The sequence below is a fragment of the Pogoniulus pusillus genome, chromosome Z (assembly GCF_015220805.1).
Source record: "Pogoniulus pusillus isolate bPogPus1 chromosome Z, bPogPus1.pri, whole genome shotgun sequence".
Taxonomy (NCBI): Eukaryota; Metazoa; Chordata; class Aves; order Piciformes; family Lybiidae; genus Pogoniulus; species Pogoniulus pusillus.
Window position 1 is genome coordinate 57,587,684 of NC_087309.1, and position 27,597 is coordinate 57,615,280.

A 27,597-nucleotide genomic window follows, 5' to 3' on the forward strand; every position below is an offset into this window, starting at 1 on the left:
TATGTAAAGTTGTTAAGACTTTTCTTTGCCTGAATTTTATTTTAATTTGTGATGAATACTAAATAGTCAGGTAAGACTCCACATATAAATACAGAGACTGAACAAAATTATTCTTACATACCTAGTTATTAAGCCATCCACTCTGTTCAGTATATATCTCTATACAGATAATGACTTGTTTCAGGCATAAGATAAGCTGTAAGAAGTATAGTTTTTCTTTTCATGTTTCAAAGACTGGCATGTAAGCTTCTGTCTCTTGAACAGCCTTTGAAAATTTATGATGGATAACATATGAAAACTTTGCTTGGTAAGGATGAGTCCATGTTAACACTGCCATTTCAGAAGCACTACTGTGAATCCAAACTTCGAATCACTTCCATTTACTGCATTTAGGTTTATATTGTAGAAAGGTCCCAGTATACATCAACATGATTCCCATATTCAGATTAAACTAAGCTAGAAGATGCACTCCTGAAACACACTTAATTTGCTTCTGAAAGGTATGTGGTGTACTATATTGGGTGACTGAGCACTGGAACAAGTGCCTGGTGGGGTTGTGGAGTCTCCTCAGGAGATATTCAAAACCTACTTGAAGTATTCCTGTGTAATCTACTCTAGTTGATCCTGCTCTGGCAGAAGGGTTGGACTGGATGATCTTTCAAAGTCTCTTCCAGCCCCTAGCAGTCTGTGATTCTGTGATACTGTAATAAGCTAAAAAGGCAAGCAACAGACTGAAAAATTCAAGCCTCCTGACCCCTCCCTTTCTAATTCTGCCATAGGTATACAGTGTAGAAGTTAGGTCTTTCATCCCAAATTCTTGTCTCTGAAGATTCACTCCTGCTGAGACAATACTATCTTAAAAATAGCCACTCTACACGTGAACAGAAATGACATATACAAGTTCAGTTATCCTTTTGTAATATTTAGTATATCAGCTTCTGCAGCTAATCTCTCAGCATCTCAAGTACTTAATCCCCTGCCTTTATAATCGATTTATAATATTTTTGCACCAAATGCAATAAATTTGAGAAACACAAGGCTCAGGAAGACTTAATAAGCAATGAGTATCAGACTGGGACTGTGTGCAAGTATATCGTAAAGGAAAATAAGTCTAATGGAATATAACATGACCAAAATAAAGCCAGTGTATTTATTTATTTGTTTTAAAATACACCCATAAAAAAGGTGGTAAAAACCCCAGTATTATTTTAAGTTTTTTTTCTGCTGGTGTTTCTTGACTATCAAACAGCTTAATAAAGTAAGTAAATGAAATATTTGGGAGTGCATTGCCTCTACCTTCAGAACTAGTGACATGTTTATACCCCTCCTGAAATTAACACATAGTCTAATTCTAAAAGATGAGACCTTTCCTCTTGTTAGTGTCTCTTTTCTGTTTCATACACCTGCAACACAGTGAACCTTGATGAGATGTCAGTGGATTACCTGATAATGCAAAATATAATAGAACCTTATTTCCAAAGAAGCAGCTGTGAGAATAAAGTTAATAAATAGAGGGATGAGTATTTCCCAATCATCCTTTCTAGCATTGTGAAGTTTAATTTGGGATTTTACCACATGAAACACCTCCATACAACACATGTGATATTTGGGTCCTTTACAGAATCTCTTATTTTGTTTCATGCAGGATTTTTCTTTAAAACACACTATCACTTCCAAAACAAATAAAGGAATACACTGTAGGAAAACTCATAAACAAACAAAATATTTTTTTCCAAACAATTAATCTTTCTGTTCTGTAACAGAGCACAGAGCTCTCAGTGAACTACTACTGTCTCTTACCTGGAGTTTGAAAATTAAGGCGTCTCAGCTCCACTGGGTCTGTGGGGTGGTGAGAGGGGATCTCCTTACTGTTGGGTATGCTGCTCTTTCTAGAGTCAGATTCAGCCCTCTTCCTTCATGGAGAAAGTGAATACAGGTAAACACAAGATAAATGTGTTAGCTTGACAAATCATTATATTCTAAAGGTGAGGCACTTATTTAAGATAATTTGATCTAGTGCAAAAGTAAAATGCTTATGCATGGTGGGTAGGGCAGCTAGAGTTTGCAAAGGAAAATTAATCTAAATGCACTTATGTCAGAGAGGAAAGAGCTGCATTATGGCCTAGACTGATCTAGGTGCCTGAATAAGTAAGAATTAAAAGAATTAACACAGAACTTAGAAAAATACATACTATCTCTATTTTCGAAGCTAGATAGCTGCACCTTTATTAAAAAACTACCCAATTCTTGAGCATGTAATCCAGAAGGAGCACACCAGGTTATCATCATAGAATACTTTGTAATTTTGTGTGCACAGCTCTGCTTATAAAAATAATTTGCATTTTTGAGTACTTTCCATATGACAGAGAATAATAGTACAGAAGATACTTGTCCCAGAAGTCACCTACTCCTTTCACTTTCTGTGAAGTAAGAATCTGCTCTCTTGCCTGTCATCTGTGTAAAAGCTGCACTATGTAATCTGACATGAACACATCCATATATTCAAGGCTTACATTATGTATGAATGTTTAAATCTATCCAAAATAAGGGAACAAGAAGGGGAAAGGGAAGGGGAAGGGAGGAAGTAATTTAGAAGAAAAAAAAAAACAAAGAATTGAGAAGGAAGGAATTCAGAAGGAATCTGAAAGTAAGAAAGAAAAATAGAAAAATAAATGAAAGAAAGTGGAAAGAAAATGGAATAAAATAAAATAAAATAAAAAATAAAATAAAATAAAATAAAATAAAATAAAATAAAATAAAATAAAATAAAATAAAATAAAATAAAATAAAATAAAATAAAATAAAATAAATAAAATAAAATAAAATAAAATAAAATAAAATAAAGGGGAAAGTGAAGGGAAAAAGGAAGGGGAAGGGAAGACCTGGTGGCATTCATGAAAGGTTCATATAGCAAGATGTCAATGGTTCTGCAAAGAAACCAATCAGCAGCATCCACTGCAGGAATTATTTGAAAGTTACTAGTTCCCTGATTTTATGAAAAAAAAAAACAACCAAGCAACAAAAGAATTCAAATTATTCATTGTTAAATACCTTAGTAAATGTATTAATTTTTCTTTATTAAAGCAACGAAGATTTAAATGTGATTTTTTCTGGTTTTACTCTTGTCGTGGAGGGCCTGTAGGCCCAAAAAGAGGCCTATTTATGCCTTGCCATGACTGGACATGTTTTTGTGCCAGGACCCCTGGCTGTAAACAGGTTGTGTAAGCCACACACACCCAGCTCATGTCTACCTGGGGTAAATCCATGTGATCCCCATATTTGGGAAAATCCAGGCAAGTGCCATTTGCCTATTATGGTAAGGTTTGGCTGACCTGATTGGTCATTCTAGTGGCCAAAGAGGACATTAATCTCAGCCCACATTCAATAAATAGGGGTGCACAGGTAAACAAAGTGCTCAGCTCAGCTTAGCTCTGACTCACCTGCACAGCTCAGGCACGTGCTCTGACCCTCACTTGCAGTGCTCAGCTGCTCAGACCTCCACGCTCGGATGCCATTGCATAGCTCCAATGCTCAGAGGCCCAGACCTCATGCTTTGACTCACTTGCAGCTCACCTGCCTGCGTATCTTTCTTGCAGAGCTCATTTAAGCCTGCACATATATATATATACAAGGAGCCTATAGCCTCCTAAGCCAGCTGTGCACATCTGCATGCTACTGTGCTATCAGGATCAGATCCCGCATTGCATTTACCTACAGAGTTCAGACTCTCAGCAGCTGCGCACACTTTGCATGCCTGCTGCCTATTATTGCCTGGTAACAGCCACTGCCACTGAGATAACCAGGAAGCAGACTCTGGATTGTCTGCACACACGGCCTGAAGCCACGAACAACCATGCCAGGGACAGCACGATATCTCCTGCTCCTCAAGTCCTGCCAGCTGATAATCCCTGGACACAGCATCCAGAACGAGCCAGCAGCATCAAAGGCAGAGATCACCTCTTCGCCAGGAGAAAAGGTTAGAAAAACCTATTTCCCCAGAAGCTGGGAAGATTTATCCTCTCCACTCAAGCTGGCAAGATTCCAGCCTCTGAATCCACGAGTAGAGATCCCCTGAAGTCTGGACATTAGACACAGGCTGTGATGCAGCCCCGGAGGGTGATTAATAATTAATAAGAATTGTGAGTAAAAGCTTTAATACCTCTGCAAATATCTGTTGCCTCTGCCATAGAGCAGAATCAGTTTCAGCCTGCTCTGCTGGGCAAATAGCATAAGACCCCAAGCGGCATTAAGCCGCGGGAAAACCCCTCTCTCTTTTTATAGTTTCAATGTTTGCTAGTTAATTAACAAATTCCTGTACATATTTTATCCTAAATTGTTTTCACAACTGTGTACTGACCTTTAATATTAATATGCAGTGGTTGGGGGTGGCGAGAGTTCAGAATATTGAATTCAATAAATCTATATTTTTATATAAAATTTATATCACTCCAATTAATTTCTCTCCTCTGCCAAATAAGCGTAGGTACTGAGAATCCCCCTCTGCAACAACTCTTTAGAAAAAAAATGGGGAAACACAGTTGAAATCCCTTTCTTTTTTTTACTCCTGAAACTGATTATCAGAAACTCCTACTACAGTAGTGCAATGCCCTGATGTTCTTTCTTAAGTGAAGGTGTGTGATATATTTTCCAACAAACATTTTAATCTGCATTTTCTTCTGAAGTCTAGGGATCAGTGGAATTAACTGTCCAGACACAAGCTTCATTCACCCTTTTTTCCTTTTACAAGTGAGTACTGGGTAGCACAACTTTGTATTAACCTACTACGATTTACTAAGGGGAAATTCTGCTTGACTAATCTGATACAGTTCTATGAATGCATGACTGTTGTGGAGGGGATTTCTCTGTTCCCCCTCTGTTAGGGGGAGGTGAGAAATGAATTTGAGGTGGTATTAATTTTTTATACAATTTTTTATTAAAATTAATATTTACAAATTTGTACCACCCCCAACCACTATGAAATCAGGTTCGTTTGCAAGTTTATGAAAACAGTTTGGGATATATTTACAGGGATTGATTATTAAATGGAAATATCAAATTATCAACAACTATAGACAGAGAGAAAGATTCCCTTAGGCTTAATGCCTCTCAACAACTATGCAGTTTGCCCATCAAGGGTTGAAACTGTGTGTGCTCTTCAGAGAGAGGTAACTTATATTACAAAGGAATTAAAGCTTGCTTAGATGTGTTGCTTTAAGTATTAATCATTAATCACCCTCCTGGGATTGTCACAGCGTGTGCCCAATATTCGGGTCTTGGTGAAGGCTGGAGTCTGTCCCGGCTTGCAGGAGATGATAAGGGTTCCCAGTCTCTGGGTTAAAGAGGATTTCTCTAACCTTCCCTCCTGGTGTGGTCTCTGCCTTGATGCTGCTGATTCTTCTGGATGCCGTGTCCAGGGATGATCAGCTGGCAGGATTTTCTAAGTGTTCCAGGTGCAGGAGAAGGATCTGTCCGTGCAGCTTCTAACACGGTCTCACAGCTAGCAGGCTGTGTTTGCAGGTTTGCAGACAGTCTGGAAGGTCTGCTGGCTCTGGATCTTTCCAGACTTACAGAACAGCTGGCAAGCAGGGTCTATGCCAAGCTGCAGGGAGATTTATGCTCCATAGATAAATGCAGGATAGCAAGCCAGTATGTACGGCTGCTCTTGAGCTTAAGCAGGGAGCTCTTGGCTTCCCATGTATGTATGAAGTGCAGGCGTGCATGCGCTCTGCTTCTCAATGGGTTCACAGACAGCTTAACTGCGCCTTGAGATCAATGCAAGAGGTTTGTGCCTCAGTAATGCTTGCAAGTGAGTAAGGCCTGATACTGTGTCTAGGCCATGCAAGCAGGTCAGGGCAGCAGGGTGCTGCTATGTGGTTCAGAGAGAGCTGAGCTTGGTCCTCTGAGTCTGGACGCTCTGAATGCTCTGAACTTCTGATCAGTCTGACCTGTCTGACCCCGTGGTGCTGCTATGCACCCCTCTTTATAGACTCTGGGCTGAGATTCATGGCTCACTTGGACATCTAAAGTGACCAATCAGGCTGGCAGTAAGCCAAACCTTACCCCAATAGGCAGTAGGTGTTTGCCTGGACCCTCCCAATAGGGGATTACCTGGGCGGACCCCCAGGGTACACGGGCTGGGCGTGTGTGGGTTACACAACCTGTTTACTGCCATAGGTCCCTGGCAGAAAAACATGTCCAGGCATGTAGAGGCATAGAGAAGACTCAGTTTTGGGGCTGCTGCCCCTCCACCACAATGACTAAATGAGTAAATGAAGGGAGAGCAGAGGCTATCATCTACCTTAACTTCAGCAAGGCCTTTGATCCTGCCTCCCTTAACATCCTTTTAGAGAAACCAAAGAAAAGTGAGTTACTGATTGGATCACGAGGTGGACTGGAAACTTGCTGAGCTAAGATGGTTGTGGTCAGCAATGCAGAGTCCAGCTGCAAGCATGCTGCCAGCGGTGTTCCCTGACGATATGAAACTGGCACAAGTGGCTAACACAGTGAAAGGCTGAGCTACCATCTAATGAGGCTAAAGAGGCTAAAGAGCTGAGTGAAGGGAATCCACATGAACTTCAGTAAGGACAAGTGCGGAGGCTTGAGTCTGGGAAGAAATAAAGAGTAATTCCTTGGAGTTCTAGTGGACAGCATGTTCTCCATGGGGTAGCAATGTGCCCTTGTGTCCAAGATGTCCTACAGCATCCTGTGGTGCATGAAAAAAAGTGTGTCAAACAGGTCTAGGGAAGTAGTCTTGCCCCTCTACTCTGCCCTGGTGAGACCATACCTGGAACACTGCGCCCAGTTTTGGGCTTACTAGTTCAGCAGAGACAGGGATCTACTGGAGAGAGTCCAACAGAGAGCTCTGGGAACAATTAAGGGACTTGAACATGTCTCTTATGAGGAAAGACTGAAAGACTGTTTTGTCTTGAGAAGAGAAGTCTAAAAGGGGATCGTATCAGTGTATATAAATATCTGAGGGGTGGGTGCCACGATGAAGGTGATGGACTCTTTTCAATGGTGCTCATTAACAGGACAAGGAACAATGGGTGTAAGCTGGAACACAGGAAGGCCCACTTCAACATGAAGAGAATCCTCTTTACTATGAGGGTGACAGAGCACTGGAACAGGCCAACCAGACAGGCATGTATTTGTGGCCTTCTGTATATGATTCTGCTTTGGCAGGTTGGTTGAAAAGATGTTCTCTATCTTCGAACCCCTAACATTTTATGATTCTGTGATTCTACTCAAATCACAAAAATATCTTCCAATAATAACTCTGAAAACTGTGAATATTTCTAGGACAAAAGATTATTCTCAAGATCATTCTAGTTTGTTTTTTGATCTGTTTTCAATCCATCACAATTCTTTCAGATTATGCAATATATGTGAGATATGTAGGAAAAAAAGGACAAGTCATAAAATCATAGACTCAATCAGGTTGGAAGAGACCTCCAAGAGCATTCAGTCCAACCTAGCACCCAGCCCTAGCCAGTCAATTAGACCTTGGCACTAAGTGTCCCATCCGGTGTTTTCTTGAACACCCCCAGGGATGGTGACTCCACCACCTTCCTGGGCAGCCCAGTCCAATGCCAATCACTCTCTCTGGGAAGAACTTCCTCCTAACGTCAAGCCAATACCTCCCCGGCACAACTTGAGACAGTGTCCCCTTGTTAGAATTGCTGGTTGTCTGGGAGAAGAGACCAACCCCAACCTGGCTACAACCTCCCTTCAGATAGTTGTAGACAGCAATGAGGCCACCCCTAAGCCTCCTCTTCTCCAGGCTAAACAACCCCAGCTCACTCAGCCTCTCCTCATAGGATTTGTGTTCCAGGCTCACCAGCTTTGTCGCCCTTCTCTGGACACATTCCAGTACCTCAACATCTCTCTTGAATTGAGGTGCCCAGAACTGGAGATCACTGTATCATTTTCACTTGTAAAACCATAAGTCAGCACTGAACCTATGTATATGATGCATTACTGAGATTTAGAGCAGCTAAAACTTCAACCACAACCATGCATTCCTTCCACAGCTTTGCTTATAGCAAAGAACCACTGTTCTAATTTCACTACAACAAAGATAATTCATACAGCTGTTCTGTCTTTTGAAGATGTACCTCCTGAAAACATAAAAAAGCAGCAGAGAAACTTAGCAACACATTACTTTGTTTTTCAGTGCTTTAGACAACATAACGAAATTATCACTAGCCTTCATATTGATAGATCAATGTCTACAGCTGCTTAGGCTGATAGATGTCTTAGATCATTATTATGTTAATTATTATTTTCTCTTTTTTTTTTCTGGATTAAATGAAGAGCAATTATTTTTAACTTCTCACCTGTCAGGTTTACTGCTCCATTTTAATGCAGCAAAGAGGGAAGAAAAGGTTAATTGTTAGCTGAGCAATAGCAAACAGGGTAAGCATGATGACAACAGAAGTGAGGAAGGTTGAATGTAAAGATACATAACAAATCCAAACTAAGAAATGACAGTTAATGAAAATATTTAATGTTTGGGAATCGTAGAATAAATGGAGGACACAAAGTTAAATCCAAAGTGAAACTTATTCCCCTGAAAAAGCATTCTTGTATCTATCACCTGCAAAGCAGTGCCACCTCAAATTCTAGCCAGTGAGACAATGGAGAATGGGTGTTTAATTTCATCTAAGTAGTTTTAACATTACATTGACAAATGATGTATCTCTAAGATGTAGCTCTCTCTTACATTAGAGAGAAAGAGGTAAGTAAGATGTAGCTCTCTCCTACATTAGAGAGAAAGAGGTAAGAGAGGGGAGAAGAGGAAGGATGAAAGTGAAGCAGAAAGGAGAAAAGAGAGAAAGGCAAGCGAAGAACAAATTTAAATATATGAGACACATAAAACTCATAAAACCTTGACTAAATTGCAAAATAATAAAACCAAGCCAAACAAAAAAAAACCCTGTTCTATAAAACCAAGTAATAAAATGGCAATAATTTAACAGTAACCTGGCAAGTATCAATCTTTCTCTAATGAAGTGTTACACACCTGTTTAGATTTAGAAAGAATATCACATACTCGAGATCTACTGTGATCTGTATAGAGCTGCAATAAACCAGAATCTATAACGATCAGCTAAATAAGGAAAAAAAATATTATCTTCCACTCACAGGTTTTAGTGTACACTATAAATACAGTATTTGTCTTTCTTTCTTAAGAAACATAAACAGAGGTTATGCAGTCTTGAGTCTGCAATGATCAGATTACTCAGGTGTTATGAAAAAACATAACACTTCTTCACCACTATTTTAATTTCTGTGGGTTTTTTAACATCTTTTTTTTTTTTTTTCCTTTAGAAGCATATTTTTTCATATAGTTCACCATTCAGATGGTGGGCAGTGGGTCAAGGGAGATGATTCTGATCCTCTGCTCTACTAAGACCCCACCTCCAGCACCTTTCTTAGCTCTAGAGTTTTCAGTACAGAAAGGACATGAACCTCTTGGAGCTGATGCAGAGAAGGGCCACAAGAATGATCTGATGGATGGAACACCTCTCCAATGAAGAAAGGCTGAAACAGTTGGGGTTGTTCAGCCTGCAAAAGACAAGGCTCTGGAAAGACATTATGGTGGTCTCCCAATACTTAAAGGAGGCTCATAATAAAGATGGGGATAAACTTTTTAGTAGGGCTTGTAGCAATGGGAGAAGGAGTAATGGTAGTAAACCAAAAGAGGGTAGATTCAGACTAGATATAAGGAAGATGTTTTTCGGAATGAGGGTGGTGAAGCACTAAAAAAGGTTGCACAGAGATGTGGTGTCCTATTCCTGGAAACATTCAAGTTTAGTTTGGATGGGCTCTGAGCAATCCAATCTAATTAAAGATGTCTTTTTTCACTGCAAGAGAATCACAGAATCATAGAATCAACCAGGTTTGAAGAGACATCCAAGATCACTCAGTCCAACCTATCAGCCAGCCCTGTCCAATCAACTAGATCATGGCAGTAAGTGCCTCATCCAGTCTAAATGATCTTTCAAGGTTCCTTCCAACCCAAACCATTCTATGACATTATAGTTCTATCACTGAACTGCAGAATGTGATTCTATGTATCCTGTATCTATGATTTTATGATTGTGTAGTTCTATAGTCCTGTACTTCTGAGTACAAAAATTCCCTATGTTCAGAAGATTCAAGTGCAGGATCCTGTCTTCTGAACCAAACAAGAAAGCTTCACTTTGTAAGACTAAAACAACAGAAGATCTCAGAAGATGCAGTTAATCTCTTTTCTCTACAAATAAAGATCCATTCCACAAACAAACCTGACTTGAGGAGGTTACAGAGTGAGAAAATTTTTGTACTTCCTAAGTGAAAGGCTGAAACCAGAAACTTTATGATTTCTTAAAACCAAGAAGGAACAGACACATAAATTCTTGACAGGTACATTCACTCTGTCTAGTCTGGGCACATTGGAGATACACAGAACGATTTTTAGATCTCTTTAACATTCATTAACTGAGTTCTTAACCATCTAAATCCTGTGTAATTGCCTGTGGGGATTTACTGTGGGTTACAGCAGGATAGTGCTTTATCCAAACCACCTTGTGATACAAACTGTGACTCAAATAGGCCTTGCAATGTTTAGTCATTGCTTCTAGTTGGCACTGTCTCTACATCTAGGCAAAAATATGATCAAAATAAAAAATAATGTTTAGTTGATTTACTTGGGTCCTTATATTTTATTATTTAGATTTACATTCGACAGATTAAAGATCTGCTGTAATGACAGAGAACATTGAACTGGTCCCTGCCCATGTCAGTCCTGTTTGCCAAGATGTCAACTTCAAAAAGACAGGAAATTTAACTGTGGTTTAGAAAAAAACCCAATCTTTTTATTACAGGGACAGTGGAACAGCAGAACAGGTTGTTGACAAAGGTTTGGAGTTTCCATTCTTAGATATACTGAAACTTGTCTGGACATGTCTCTGTAGTTGGCCATGGTCTGACCAGGGCTGAGATGGGGCTTGGATGGGCAATCCCCAGGGGTGGAACACTTTGGTTCTATGACACGGTAAACTCTTCTGCACACAGTACATGAATTGGCTTCAGTTGCGGTGGATGTTATACTGCAGCTATATCTGATGGTAACAAGGTGTTCTCAGTATAAGTTGCAATGATACAATCGTTATATCCTGGAGACTAGTGACAGTAGATGTCCCTCAGGGAACAATATTGGTACCAATGCCACTTAACATCTTTGTCAGTGATATAGGCAGTGGAACTGAGCACCCTCTCAGCAAGTTTGCAGATGACACAAAGCTATGTGACCCAGCTGACACGTTCAAAGGAAAGGATGACATCCAGATGCATCTGCACAGGCTGGAGAGGTGGGCCTAAGTCAACTGCATAAAATTGAACAAGGGCAAATGCAAGGTCCTGCACTTGGGTCAGAAAATCCCAAGCACAGATATACGCCAGGTAGAGAATGGCTTGAGAGCACTCCTGGGAAGGAAGACTTGGGAGTGTTGGTTGATGATGTTGGCTGGCAATGTGTGCTTGCAGCCCAGAAGGCAAATCATACGCCAGGTTGCACCACAAGAAGTGTAACCAGCAATACTAATGTGGTGACTCTTCCCCTTTGCTCTTGTGAGACATCATCTGGCATACTGTATTGTCCTGGAGTCCTATATACCCCTAGGTTCCTCTCCTGACATGACTTTGGGGGAGAGGGAAAGCCGTCTGGTTCCCCCCCCCCCTCACCTGTGCTGTGGGCATGACGGGGGTGAGCAAAGGGGTCCTGCCTGCACGAGGAGTGCCCCGTGCAGTGCCCGCGCTGGAATCGGGCTGGGATTGGCTGTGCCCGTTCGTGCCTAAGGAAGTGGTAACTCTGCCCTTTGTCTAGCGAGGGCATAAATACTAGGGGGCTTCCTGCCTTTGGGGGTTCCCGCCTTGGAGTTTGTCCCACTTAGAGTTCGTTACTGTCTGGACCTTCGTGCTCCCCCACCTCTCTCGCCTCGCTTGGATGCAGAGAGATCTTCAAAGACTGCTTCACCTATTGACACCCTTTGTAAGCCTAACAACCCTTAATGGTCCACCCGCAGCTGCTGAAAAGGGAATGAGAGAGAGAGACAGACCGCCTGAGGAAGTCAGCCTGATCATGAGTTATTTTGGCTCAACTTTATTAGTAAGAAAACGCTATTAATTAATAGCTAAAGCCTTTTCCAACTTCTGACTTCCAAAATAGTCAGATTATTGATGGTATCCCTGTAGATACTCCCAAGCAACTGAATCTGCTAATTAAACCAAATTAATCTTTGTATATATAGTTTTGGGGGCGGGTTTTTGTGAAAATAAAACAACTCTATTTTAGTATAAAATTTCCTGACTCGGCCACACATTAATTCCTGCCTCCACAACATGTATCCAATTCTGGATGTAGTACTTAACTTACAGCACATCTCTAATTACTAGTTTTTGAAGTGACAAACAGACATGAAGAGACGTTCAGCGGCCATGAATCAGTTAGACTAGATAAGATAGGCCTAAATACCACAATGTAAAGGGATATCTATTTCAAACCCAAAGCTAAGGTAACCCTGGACTTTTTTTTGTTGTTTTTTTGTTTATTTTTTCCCACTGCTGAACAGGGAATTCCCTGTCCAAAACCGACAGTTAGCTTTCTACATACTAGTTCAGAGGTATTCAACTGGGGACACTTAGGGTGGGTAGTGAATATAATGTAGCACCATTTAAATATTTATATACGAATGACAGAATCACAGCCAGTAGTTTTAGAAGACATACTGCATTTAATTAAATTATCCTTAGTGTGACCCTCCTCTTATATCCAGAAAGGTCACTGTCATTTTATAGCATTCCTCAATTATATTTTATCAACATATTTTAAAAATGTATTCTGAAAAAAAAAAACCAACCCTAAACATTAAAATGAACCTTGTGAGTTTATTTGGTTTTGAATTGATATCTGACCATTGTGAATTCATGTACACAGTAAAAGTCTGCTATGTATAAATGAATATATCATATACAGTTTTATTCTAGTACATTATAAGGCATAAGAGAGTCTTCCCTGTGATAGCAAACCTACCTCTGTGTTATAGACACTGAAAGAAGTATAAATTATGACTGATCTGAAGATCAGTACAAAACAGATACTGGTATTTCTTTAATATCTCAGTTCAGAGCTTCAGATTCATATGGATACACTGTTAAGGTAAACTGTCAAAAGTGAAAAACTCAAATTATGTAAGTGGAGACGAAGATCACATTTCACATGAATCTGAATGCAACCCCTAATGTATTACTGTTAGAAATTTAAAAGAAATTTAAAAAGTCAAATGTGCAAATTCCATACTTATTTATATGCAAGCACACACTTCACAAACATATGCAAGTGGAAAAATTATTTAAATGCAGAAATTCTAATAGGCTGTTATCAGCAAAAAAGTGTGTCCACATGTTTGCAGTGGTTGGAACTTCCAGTCAATCTACTAGAATTTCTACAGTGAAATCATAAACAATTACAGAAATATCCTGAAGCAATGAGTTAATACTGAAATACAGAAAAAATAAAGTGGAGAACAGTACTATAAAATGGCAAATACATCAGAAAATTAGCAAAAAACTAGAACTTAAACTTACCTTTTATAAAGAAGTATAGCAATTACAATACAGATGATAAACACTACTGCAAGAACTGGTCCGACAACCCAGATCAAGCCTTCTTCCTCATCTGTAATTGGTTGTGGATCAAGATCCATTGACACAACAGGATCAGAATAAGGGCTGGTAGCATACATGGTCTATACAAACAAAACAAATCTTATTTAATGACAAAGGAATGCATTTAAAATCTAAAATAAATAAATAATGATGCAAGGAATATTGCAATGCAAAAGTACTACTTTTCTTCAAGGTAGGCAAGACAAAACTTCCAATATGAACATTGTATTGTTACTACTATCTTTATTTTGTGTACCATATGTTATCTGTGATCTGCAGACAAATGAGGTAGCACAGCCCTAGACAGGACTCTTCACAACATAAGCAGAGAATGAGAAAATTAGATATCAGGAAACTGAGAAATAGAGCACATCAGCTACTAATTTTTTGGTTTTGTCTAATTTTCATAGTGGCTTAGCACTATTCTTACTGGCAAGACTTCTGAAAGAGTAAGAGGGGACTGAATGTAGGCAGTTACTAGATAACGATTCTGTGACAATAGTAGGGTACATTTTGAACAGTGAAAAAATGACAGAATGCTCTTACAGAAGACAATAACAACTTGAATTTAAGACAAAAAACACGGGGGGCGGGGGGGGGGGGAATCCATTGCAGAATATAATGGGAAGCTAAATACTCAGACTTTCATAAGCATGAAATTAGAATTTTGAACCAACAGAGACAGATACTTTTTAATGTTTGCTTTATTGGCTAGTTTGTAGATGGCTGGCCTAGGATAAGACCTGTGAGAAGAAAAATAACAACGTTTATTTATTCTGGTCTGAGCTGAGATGACTGATTCACAGCTGAGTGCAAAGTTAAAATGAGATAGGAGAGGCTGGGGAAACAGCCTGCTAAAGCAGGATCATGTGAAAACTCTGAGGTACATTGAAGATAGAAGTGGAGAATGGTTTGTACTTATTTCTTGGGTTGGCTGGAGTGTCTTCTTTAGCACTAAACTAGGATTTGTACTACAGCTCTTGCAAAGAACTTAAAAACTTGATTCAATAGTACCTCAGCAATCCCAGCTAAGAAAGAGTAAGATAACCAGGAGATAGACTTATTTCCATTTACCATGTTTGCACTGTATTCTGAAGGGTGCCCTAAACCTGGACAAGTGCTGTCAAAGGAGAGATAATTCTGCATTTCATTAGGTCTTGTTTTGGGCTATGGGCAATGATAGTGTCTAATTTAAGGTTAGAGATATGATTAGGACCAGCAAAGATGAAATACTTAGATGGTACTGAGTTGGTACTCAAGCCAACCATGTCCACTTATGTTATGATCTTTTACTAAGCCTGCCACCAAATACTTGAAAAATCTGAGATTGCTATGTACAAATTGGGGAATCTCCATGTTCCATTCCTGAAAAACTTGAGCTGATTGAGGTTTGTCCCTAGCTTCAGTAATCTCAAGCAATAGAAAAATTTAAATCTCCCTGTATCAATGACTAATTTAAATGCATGTATTATTTTGTGAAATTTACCTATTGTGTATTTTTTTTCTTTCTGTTCATAACATGCTTAACATACTTACAGATACTAGTGCTCACAAGCTCTCTCAGCTCCAGTTTTACTAGGTTAAATAAACTCAGACCACTCTATGTCCTCTCGTAAAGCAAGTTCTCTGTTCTCCCAGTCAACAGGGAACTACTGTGTTCTCTGAAGGAGAAACCTTGCATAAAGAGTATTTTGAATGTCTGAAAAAATACCCCTCTCAAATCACAACTTGTACATCAGCAGGATCTGTATCCCTAGAAGAAACCACCAATACTGACAGCAGGTACACTTGAATGTTGGGAGTTAAAGCTCAATCTTACAAACTCACCACTCTTTATGACCACTTAATCACACTGGTGTTTAGGATGGTTTGCCAAGCCAGGTATTGTCCATACTGTAAGTTTAGTAATGCCTTTGGAAATATTCCACAGTTATGCCATACCAGCATTTTCAGCTGTAAATTTACAACCCTACTCAGTTCTTATTTTTCTTTCTAATTTGTCCCCACAAATTAATAAATTTAGGGTATTAAGAAACAACCAATGCCTTAATTAGAACAGAATAATAAATTAGATATGCTGCTTCATATTGAGAAGATCAATTTTAGTAAAGGTAATTTCTGACACACAGATTTTTTGCCATCTAACTCCACAGCCAAAGGTTGTCTGCTTTCTCCAGTTTGAACCTTTCTGATGCAGCACTTTTAAGAACTCTCTGATATGTAGCCACTGTCAAAAAGTGAAATGGGAGTTTTTGATTTATGTTAGAGCTTCCAAGAGGCACTTACACTGTAATGAAGCTATGCATTAAAAAGTATTTGGCTTGAAACTACCCCATTGTTTTGTACAAGTAGGCTAATTCTGTTGACATTGAGAAAGCAATGGTAAGGTGACACATGGAAAGCATTTGACTAGAATTCAGATTGTTCATGTAATAGTTACAAGTGGTTGAGCTAGCAAATATACCTGTCAGGTTTAGGTACCATTTAGAAGACTGTACGTTAAAAGGTTGATGTGTATTGCATCTTCTTTCAACAGTTCTATTTCTGTCTTTTTAATTTTTTACTTTTACTTTTACTATTACATACAGCAGATTAACACAAGCATAAAGGGACATGACTACAAGATTAATTACATAAAAGGGAATGAAAGCTCATGATTCAGATCACCTCATTAGTTTTCCTTATTACTGAATTATTTTCGAACTGTAATGACTGTAACCATGACACTTGCTGTGCATGCCTCAGATTCAACAGACCTTTCCAAGGCATGAGAAGAACTCTTTTGAAAGTGTATTGAGAAGGATGCTCCTGCAAAGTTCATGCCTCGGAAGAGTATGTAATTGGTGAAAGATTGCAACGCAACTAATGAAACATGATCCTTAGCTTTCAGCTATACATAGAAATAACACATAAAAATGCAAGCAAAATAGAAAGGTTCAAGGAATTAATAGGAACTAAGTAAGGTAATACTCACTTTAGAGATGTTCTAACACATATAAAAAAAAAAAAACAACTTGCTTCTAAGAAGTGGAATAAGTACACAAAAATATTTTCATTAGTGTAGAAAAGTAATTCTGAGGTTGAAAAATATTAACTTACAGATTCTGAGTGCTCCATTACAGCCAACACGAAAAAGACATATTCTTGTCCACTCTGCAGTTGCTTATTTTCAAAGCCACCATAATGTTTCTTATCCCCCAACGTGAACTCCGTAGGAAGAACTTCAAAGTGAGCTGCAATATATGGCTTTAACTCAACTTCCCTTCTAAGACGAATGCTTCTTCGTTTCCTAGCTATCTCCTTAAGCAGCTACAGAACGAAGTGGAGGGTGCAGGTGGAAGAGGTGGGGTAAAGGGAGAAAAGAAGAGAGGGAAAGAGACGATAGGGAGAAAGAGAGGGACAGGGGTAGGGGGAGGGGCAGGGAAGGGAGAAGAAGAGGGAGAAAGGGAAAGGGAGAGAGAGAGAGACCTGTCAGCAATTTTAGTGGAACTTACTGACAATGTAGGGAGAAAATGCATGACTGGGAACTAGAAAAATACAATTTGTACAAATTTCATGGGACATCTCAGTATCACTACATAATTTCCTGCAAAATTCATTGTCATTCTTGTTAGGATTATGTGCTGCGTAGCAGATGCACTGCCCAGACTACAAACATAAAACAATTCAATCAATTTTCTGTGTCGGATATGATCTTCAGGGGAAAAAATAAGCTAACAAATACATCTTCTCGGAGGAAATGTATATGCACACACATTACACAGCATATATATGTATGTATGTATGTATATATCTGTCAGTCATAAAACAGAATCATAGAATCATGAAGTCATAAAACACCTTTAAGAGCATCAAGTCCAACTCTAAACCAAACATGTCCAAGTCCATCACTAAGACATGAGCCTAAGCACCACACATATTTTTAACTGAACCACTTCCCCGAACAGCCTGCTTCAATGCTTCACAGCCCTGTAACGGTGCACCTTGAGGCCTTTCCCAAAACTTAATTTGTATGATGCAATTATTTAGAAAACAGAAATGAAATGCACACAACTGAAAAAAAACCAAAACCCTCAAAGTTGGAAAATAAATAGATATTAACTATTTTTAATCTTTTCTGGTAACTGTGAAAATAAACAACCCAGTACTAAGTACCTGTGAATATATGTATATATATATTTTTAATTAATCTCTCTAATATGAGGACTATGAAGCACTGTGGTGATACTAACTTCATTAACATCACGGGATGCTTTCCAATGTACTTCACAGACAGTTAATACAGAGGAGTTTGTAGGACTTATTTGTAAACATATTTCCCACTACAAACCTGAAATTCAATGTAATTTTTATTTCTTACAAAACAACAAAAGTTGTGATTTTTGTATCTTGTACAAAATTATGCAATAGACTGGTGACAGAAATCAGCAATAGAACATCTGAATCCTGACAGAACTTTTCTGCTGCTCGACTACTGTGAGATAATTGCCTACATTACTATGCAACAGGAACAAAAGTTAATTTAGTATGCTTTAGGACCAAGGTAATTTACAATCAGGAGGTGCTTATGTTAAATGAAGATCTGCAAGGCTGGCCTGCCAAACAGCTGAAGCAGGGAGTCTTGTAAAGATAAACCAGTCTTGTTTTGGCTAAAACTAGAAGTGAAGCTAAAACACAGTAACAACCAGCTTCAAAACAGATTTTGATGCCAGAGTGCCTGAGTGGAGACCTTTGTCTAATTAACTGCAATTTTAATATTAACGTTAACATCCCTGAGTATGCTAATGAGCCAACCAAGTGCATGCTAATCTTATATGACTGTGTTACTCAATTCTCCTCCTAAATCATCTTAAAATTCAGCTAGAAGGCAGAGAAAGCCAAGGCTAGGGTATACAGCCCATGAGAGGGACATCTCTCAGGGTTCAGGCGCCAGCAGGAGGGCCAGCAATAGGAGGTACTGAAGTACCAAAGCAAAAGGTTCAGCAATGGTGGCTATGTCAGCAGTAGCAGCAGCTGGGAGGGAAAGACAGGGATGAGGATGATAGACAGGCTGCGCTCCTTTTCCTCTACCCAAGACTCCTTGGTGAATTTCTATTATTTATAAGTGCTATTACAAAGGTTTGCATCTCAGACTGCTGGATATTACCTAGGATTTATCAATTCTGAGATCAACTGATCTTGCAGTTAGTGCATTTATAACTGGAAATCTCAAATATGTTGTATTTCTGATGCACTTCTAAAAATTGCCTCAGCACACTTAAAACAAGATTAGATGCTAGACTAAAACTTGTAAAACACACACTAATGCAGGAACTCAGGCTCAGCTGGTGTAATCCACTGATGAATTACTTACCAAAGCAGACAAATGCTTACTATCTTTTATCACTCAGCATTCAGCAAGTATTAGTCTGATCCAATTACAAGGAATATGAACTTTTTCTGGGTGATATGATGAGTTTTAAGGTTCTTTAAAATTTTCCTCATTTGTCACTTACGAAAATTATTCAGTGTCCTGTAGTCTAAGATTGCTGTCATAATTTTTCCCAGGATCACACAATCGTTTTATGCTTTTCAGCACACAAATAGTGCAAATACAGCAGATTAGCACAAACTTCTTTCTTAGAATACAAATCTCCACAGCTGATTAAAAAACAGATGAACCCCAAATTTACACTAATTATGCTCTCTTTGAGGAGCATCTTTAATCAGGTGCCCTTACCTTAGCCTTTCCTTCAGTGTTAGGCTTTAGCTAACAACTTGCTTTTCCCACGTGCAATCATGTATTTTGCAATTACAGAATAACAATACCAACATATGTAAAACAATATATGATTCACTGTAGTACTTAGACAGAAGCTTATTATACTGATGATCTTAACACATTTCAAACACAAGCTACAGACAGACATAGAAGCAACCTGTAGCACTTGGATCCAAACCTACATAGCATCAATGGCATCTGGATATCACACCTTTGAGATCTACAGAGTCATCTGCTTTCCAGCTCTAAGGCTGAGTGGGTTCTATGTTCCAGAGGCTTTACGTTCATTTAAATCTATCAATTTCTATGCTTGAGCACAGAAGTTAGTACACTGCAATAGCTCCCCTGAGCCAAAAATGACAGGTGATAATTTGAGACCAGAAATCATTATTCATTACTAAAGGACTCTTATAATTAGCAGTCTATATTTCTCTCTTGTTCATGCTGAACAGTTTTATGAGCTCCTAGAGTAAATGCAAACTAGAAAAATGAGTCCAGTAGAGAAGGTGACTCTCATATCTGCTGGTGGCTTCCAGAATCACTGAGGACAGAACATGAGACTAATCAAAGTTTGAATCAGGTTTTTCCTGCCCTTATAAGATCTCCTAAAGTAACCACTCTTTAAAAAGTTTGTTTCTATATGAAGCAATCTTCTATAAAGATAATTGCAGCTATAATGAACACTGACTGGCCTGCAGTCTGTTGAAACACAACTGCAGTTATTCAGGTAATAACAATGTGATATGTATACTAATTATGAGACAGGAGCTCTAAGTACTGCAGTACAAGGAGAGGCACATAGCTTGAGCCAGTCTGGGAGATAAGTGACGTTTTCATTTATGGGACCAGTCTCCAATTGAGTTTAATTATTTGTGTGGCTACCTCAAATAAATTCTGTATTGAATGTTTCCAGATGATGCCATAATTACAATTTAGATTTTAAATAACACATACTGCAAGAGTACTGCAATCAAAATCAGATTTAGATTCAAAGGGGAAATTTTTGACAATTATTGCACTTTAATTAGAAACATAAACTGCAGTAATAGAGACCAGTGCTGAAGTACTGTGTACCAGTGTGTGAAGCATGTTTTGTCTACATATCCTAAAAGTTAGCCTGAGTTCAGCAAAGTGCATTCAATTTCTTTAGTAGTGGTTGCTCACTACGTAAGGCCAGCTAAACTTAAATGTGTTCGTGTGCAGATAAAAACTTTGCCTAGGACATCGATCGTATATAACTAAATAGACCTCAGAGGAATCTGTGGCCATCATTCATGTTTCATACTATATTAACAGGGTTACTGCCAAACATCATTACTCGCACATGTATCTCCTATTGTATTCTATGCCAGGATTTAAGTAAAATTACTGAACTGAGACTTAACATGCAGATGTCTATTCAGATTTTATTGCTTAGAGATCTAAAGTAATGCCGCTTACTGCAAACCACAATGCTTTGTTTATAGGTAATTTGTTTGCATGATGTCCTTTTAAAAGTCATCAGATTTTGTGATATTCAATTAAAATGAAAATTTAAATTAATAAAAAAAGATTGCATCTCTAATAACTACTCTTTTCAAATACATGGGATCTATTCCATTGCCTGCTCCTTTAATGTTCCATGCCTCTCTTAGTTTCCTTCAAAGCTGAGATTTAAGGAATCTGGGAGATTAGGTAACTACAATAAGGGATTGATCAGTTATGTACCAGAGTTTACACTCCATATTAATGTTCTAAGTAAATACTGTTCTTGTGACAATCAAAGCAGAATGTTTGCAATATACTTCTTTGGAAAATCTATTGCCCAGCACTTTCTGATCCTAGCCAGACATCTGAGATTGTACTAAAGAAAGATATGCTTAAGTATCTGTACTTGATCATCAGAATCTATTTGCTCAGAGAGTAATGTGGCTAGGATTTTTTCTTGTTTGTTTGTTTGCTTTTTTCTGAAGTCAGTTATCACATCACTGCTTTCACATATTTATCAAATCCAGTACACCTAAGACCAATACAAATATATTTTCTAAAGCTGAACACTCTTTTAAGTAACAGAAACTGGATGAGTTAGCACGAAATACAGTTGCTGCCTGCTTTTGCTTTTTTCCCTACTCAGTACTTACTATATGTATTGGTGACAATAGTAAAAGATACTTCAAAGGTTTCTTTACCAGAAATAATTTTCATTTTCCAGTCAATGCATATCTTATTTCTTCCATCATTAATTCCACAAGGTGGTCTCAATTATACCAGTAGAAGTTGGAAACAACCCATTCTGACCCAAATATTTCTGAATTAATAAACGTTCTTTATCTATCTGTTAGACAGATTAATGCACCACAACTTGCAAGATGATTAAAATGACCCTCTGTTATGGGAATCATTTAATTGCCAAAAATTTCAATGTCAGCTGGCACCTATCATTTAATCTGTTACTGCTGATGAATGTGACTAGTCTGAATGTTCAAAGTGGGTGGTAGTATTAAACCATTTTTCCATTACTGTATGGATCTTGCTGCAAGAATTTTACTGTTTGACTGCATTTGATTTTACCTAGGACTGTGATCATGAGCTCATGACATTTACAATATAGTTCTTTTAAAGGGAAGAAGTTAACAGATCAGAGTGAATCATTGCTGCAATTGAATCAAATGAGATGATCACACAGTGAAACTGGTCAAGAGGAAACACAGGCTTCAGCCAGTCAGGAGTATTAAAAATCATTATTGCCATTGGACAGTTAGTTTTAATCTTTTAATTAAGGGTTCTCCTGTTGCAGTATGTACTCTTCAGAGAGGAAAATGGAGGGACCAGGACATGCTGCATCAGTGGGCAGAGGCCAACTGTATCAGATTCAACAAGGCCAAGTGGCAAATTTCTACATTTTGCTCACAACAACCCCATGCAGTGCTACAGACCTGGAGAAGAGTGGCTAAAAAACTGCACAGTAGAGAAAGACCTGAGGGTGGACGATAGACAGCCAAATGAAAATGAGCAAGCAGTCTGTCTGTGCAGGTGGCCAAGAAGACCAGCAGCATCCAGATCTGTATCTGAAATGGTGTAACAAGCTGGATCAGGAAAATCATTGTCCATTTACACTCAGCACTGGTGGGGTCACATCTTGATTATCATCTTCAGGTTTTGGACTCTAACTACAAGAAAGATATTGAGATGCTGGAGTATGTCTAGAGAAGGGCCTGGAGCTGCTGAAGGGGTTGGAGTTGTTTAGTCTGGAAAAAAAGGAGGCTGAGATGAGACCTTACTGCCCTCTACAACCACCTGAAAGGAAGTAGTGTGGTGAGGGTCAGTCTCTTCTTCCTAGTATCAGCTGATAGGATGAGAGGAAATGGCTTGAAACTGTGCCAGGGGAGGTTTAGATTTGGTATTAGAAGAAATTCCTTCACTGAAAAAATTCTCAGCACTGGAATAGATATCCTAGAGTAGTGGCTGAATCTTTTCCTTGGAGGAATTAAAGAGACACACAAATTTGGTGCTAGGCCACATGATTTAGCATCAGACTGTAGTGTTAGATAGTCGTTGGACTCAATGATCTCAAAAACCTCTTCTAACCAAAATGATTCTATGAATCTTTGACTTTTCTGATCAGAAGACAGACTAAAGACCTTAAGACCTTTGTTATTTTGAAAGCTTTGTACAGCAGCATTACTTTGCTGAAGGCCTTTACTTTCCTTAGATTTTGGTGCAAACACAAAAATTGGTAGTTATTGTTTCAAGGGGAGGGAAAGAGAAAACCTCTTCATTGCTCACAGATGATCATTATTTCCCAGTGATGGTATTATGGGGAACCACATGGTAAAGCTATCTGAAACAATACTCTTGCATCCACCAAAAGAAAATGAAAAATAAACATGATTCAGTCAAAAGATCATTAAATCAGGAGTAAAGAAACTAAATTTTGTCTCTGGTCATTGCTTTGCAGATTTATTACAGGTATAAAATACCACAGCATCTGCGTAAGATCTAAAACCCTAGCCAGATACAACAATAAAGATAACACCACCAACTGTCTTTTGTACAGAGCTTTCATACGGGGTTCTCAAAAGTGCTTCACAATGCTAAATATTCTCATTATTCAAAATTTACATATTGAAAGAAGAAAGACAAATTCACATGAGCTATAATGTCCTTCAGTAATAAGACAGGACTCAATGTTTACATCATTTTTCATGGAATCACTATTATATCAGAAAAATAACTAATTGCTTTCTAGCATTACAACATTTATTTGTAAAAGGAAAGTGCTTTTATTCTTTGGGTTACTGTGATTTATAGTGCTGAGTGATGACACAATGTTGCACTTTGTCCATTTATTTCTGAGAACAAACTCTGAGTATAATGAAGACTATTGCAAAACTTTTCTAACCAGAAGAATCACAGTATGTGAGAACTGGGTAAAAATACCACAAAGAGGTCAAATGTTAAACTGCAGTGCAAATTGCAATTTTGTATTTGTTACAGGCTTAGTAAACACTCCACTAATGAACCAGAACTTTATTAGAGTTCATATCATTGGTGATTAAGCCTTTGCTGACAACTCATTTCACCTCTTACACTTTTGCATTATGTTTTACAATAATAAAAGAATAAAATATTAATGCCAAGAAAGATCATAGACTCTATGTGCTTTATTGCAACTTAATATCTTAATTGCCTTCTAATTTAAGTAATTTGAACTTTCATTTCAGTCCCTAGAAACTACTTCAGATAGAAATATAAAATATCCTGACAACTGAGACTTCTAAAACCAATGAGTCAATCACATACCACTAATAAGATCGTTTCTTTAATGAAGGACAAGGCAACAACAAAAACATACAGTACCTCATCTAGTTCCATTTCATCTGGACTCTCCCATGGTTTGATAAACTTCCCACGAGACCTCTTCAAAGGCACAATAACTATATAATAACCTCTGCAAATGCAATGGACAAAGGTGAGTTTGAAGGAAAAGGAATGGATAAATTAAGAGTAAAAGTGTCTGTTTGGAGGAAATGAAGAGAACAGTGGCACGTTCAGAGAACATTATTATGCTACTGCAAGCCTTCAAAACACAGTTGTAAAGATTCACACTCTCAAAACCACACTCAGTATAAAACATTTGACAAACAAATGGCACTAATTACCTGCCTTTTTCACATAAACATATAAATATGTATAAGAAACTTTAATTACAATGCTCTAAAATGCCTACATTTGAGTGCATTTTATTATTTCACTTGAAATACAAAAGCCGTGGGATATTTGTGCCTTGCCACCATCACACTGCAAAAAACCCCAAACTTCTAAATTGAAAAGTATTACCATATATTTAAATCTCAATTATCACTCCATCTTCCCCCATTTTAATGTATAATCAGAGTAGTAGTTTGACATAACACGTTCATTGATGCCATTAGTATTATAAACAGAAAAGAAAGAAGACAGAATATGCTCCACCCACCTACTCTTTATAGAGTATCAGTGGTCATAAGCTTTATTCATATAATTATTCTGTTCACAGTTACAGATGAGAGCTTGATGTATGGTCTTTCTACAGCTAAGATTTTCAAATTATATATGCCAATTTTCCTCAGAAATTATCTTCCTCCTCACCTCCATGGAGGTTACTAAAGGATACTTTCTAGTGTAACAGATGTACCTTTATTTAGCAAGTTTCCTTCATAAAACCTGGATCGATGGCAGGCAGCTACATAATTTCATATAAGTGTAAGTAGAGAAGCAGTAGAATCACAAGAATGGAACATCCAGTATGGTATAATACGCCTATTCTTCATAAACACCCTTGTGGAAAAGCCAAGCACTCACCACATCAGAGAAGACGGAAAGAAGATGCTTTCTTTTTGTTTCTAGTAACAACAGAGTTTATTAAGAAGGCGTTTGTGGCTCTCCATTAAGGAACATAATTTTAGTGTCTCATGTACCAACTTCTAGTCAACCACTTTTTAAAGCCCATTCAACCTTCTGCAGCACAGACTTCATTTTACTCAAGCAATGCAGCAGAAAATTCTGAAGTAATTTAATTAATGAGGGTCCACAGAAAAAAGACTTGCGTCACAATTGATCTAAAGCCATTTCTGTCTAAATAAACTTTATAAACTACCTTTCTTTCACACTAGTGAATGCTATTGGTTCATTTTAACGGTTTCTTTTTAATTAAAACCCTTCCCATAAGAGAAATGTAAGAAAGCTTTGACATTTCCTCAAGTGCAGTAAATGCACATATTTAATAATTCTTGGGTAAAGAAACTGAGTAAGTTTCTCTGTGGAAATGCTGAGCTCCAACAGGAGGTGCTGGGATAAGTGTTGGCAACAGATTTTTAATAGATGTAACATGTACAGTATTCTAGTATTTAAACAAAATCTGCAGGATACAGTCTTAAAGCAACAATATGATAAACCATCTTTCACACTAATATTCAAAGTTAGCAAGAGTGACTGAACCCAGATTTTGAACCACAGTATGCATTATTTAAGTTCTTTGGTTACAAGAATAACAAATCCTAATCAATGCATATATATATATATATATATATATACACATATATATGTAAAAAACCTACAATGTATATAGCTTTTCTTTTACAGAAACATAAGAACGAAGACAAAAAGCAATTGAGAATCCAGCATGTACATGTTGCTTTCACACTCCTTCATACTTTCTTCATGCATGCCTCCCACTCATATCTTTAATCATCCACTAAGACTTTGAACACATATAGAGTATTTTGAAGCCAAAAGCACAATTGCACCAACAGCAAGCAGAAAATGGAAATTGTTCACATTGGTGCAAAGGGCAAAAAAGTTCTGTAACTCCAGAAAATGCATCATCTCTTAAAAATACATTTTATTATTTTCTTGTCTTCTGTTGGGTTGTTGTTTTGGTTTGGTTGTTTGGGTTTTTGGGGCTTTTTGAGGGTATGGTGGAAGGGTAAAAAATGGAAGATTTGCTTGGATATTGCCCGAACTGCTGAGTGCTACAGAGGACAAAGTCTTCCACAGAGTCTTCATACATACGACTTTGTGAAGATAGAGAAGATTGAGAGAAACAAGGTCTGTCCCTTAAACATAAAAATTGCTTTGGATTAGCCTGGATGCTACAGGAAAATGAACACATTGCTCACATAAGAGGATAGCAGCAAAACAATCCTCTTTGTCTACCATAAGGTAGGCTGTGCTCCAATTTCTACACTGTATCACCATCACGCATTGAAATAATGAAAATTACTTCTAACATCTTCTGTAATTTACACAGATTCTTATAACATTGCCCTTAATCCCATTACAATTTACCTATAACTCATTAAAACAATTAACTGTTTCACCTTCTACATAATTAGCATTACAGAAAAATGCACAGTGTACAGTACTTCAAACTAAGAAACAGCCAATCAGAGCATATAATGCACCCACTGAGCAACAGTAACTGCAATAATGTCAATATAATTATTATACAAAATTGTTCTTACAATATACAGACCACAGCTGCAATAACCTTACTTAATCTAGCAAGCATCAGGTCAGCTTTTCCTGTTCAGTATGTATTTTCTTTGACATACTCACTTCCAGGTATGAAATAGATTTTTTTCTTTTCTTTTTTTTTTTTTTTTTTTTTTTCCCAATCTTATCTCAAGCCTGAACACATCTTCTTAGGAAAATGATATAGAAGGAGGAGATGCATTATTTGCAAAATTGGCAGTTAGACCACACAGGTTTAATGTACCTTTCCTGATGTCACTTAGCCTCTCGTTATTTTATACTACATAAAAGGAAGGGCATTGGTTCTTTTTCCACTACTGTCTTCTGTGATCATTTAACCAGCTACCCTGTACTTTTTTCTCTGTATGAATGCTCAGCCTCATAAATCTTTTTTGACTTATTCCATCTTCAGTCTTCCTCTGCTGCATTTGTTGCTGACCACATCTTACTCAATATAATGATAGTAGATACATTTTTTTCAATTTTTCATCACTTTAATGGCTCAACATCATTTCTTTCTTGACCTCACTTGCCTTAGAACCCTCAGTCAGTAATGAAAAAAGAGACCAGCTTTCTACAAAGCCACTAGTAAAAATCCATGAGGGAGAAGACAAGTTGAATCCTCAATAATA

The 27,597-nt window shown here is 37.9% G+C and overlaps 1 protein-coding gene across 50 annotated transcripts in view; it reads right to left on the reverse strand.

Annotated features, from left to right (window-relative positions):
* Positions 1-27,597, reverse strand: part of PTPRD (protein tyrosine phosphatase receptor type D) — a 1,747,466-nt gene that overhangs the window by 109,095 nt on the left and 1,610,774 nt on the right. For 27 of the 50 annotated variants that reach the window (XM_064140302.1, XM_064140304.1, XM_064140303.1 and 24 more), the window contains 5 exons: positions 24,311-24,401; positions 16,810-17,019; positions 13,630-13,790; positions 8,337-8,351; positions 1,801-1,913 (listed from right to left, as the gene is read on the reverse strand). In XM_064140302.1, the coding sequence (XP_063996372.1) occupies positions 1,801-1,913; positions 8,337-8,351; positions 13,630-13,790; positions 16,810-17,019; positions 24,311-24,401 (590 nt within the window). The remainder of the gene's footprint in view (positions 1-1,800; positions 1,914-8,336; positions 8,352-13,629; positions 13,791-16,809; positions 17,020-24,310; positions 24,402-27,597) is intronic. The other 23 variants (XM_064140351.1, XM_064140350.1, XM_064140334.1 and 20 more) reach the window with 2 other exon arrangements.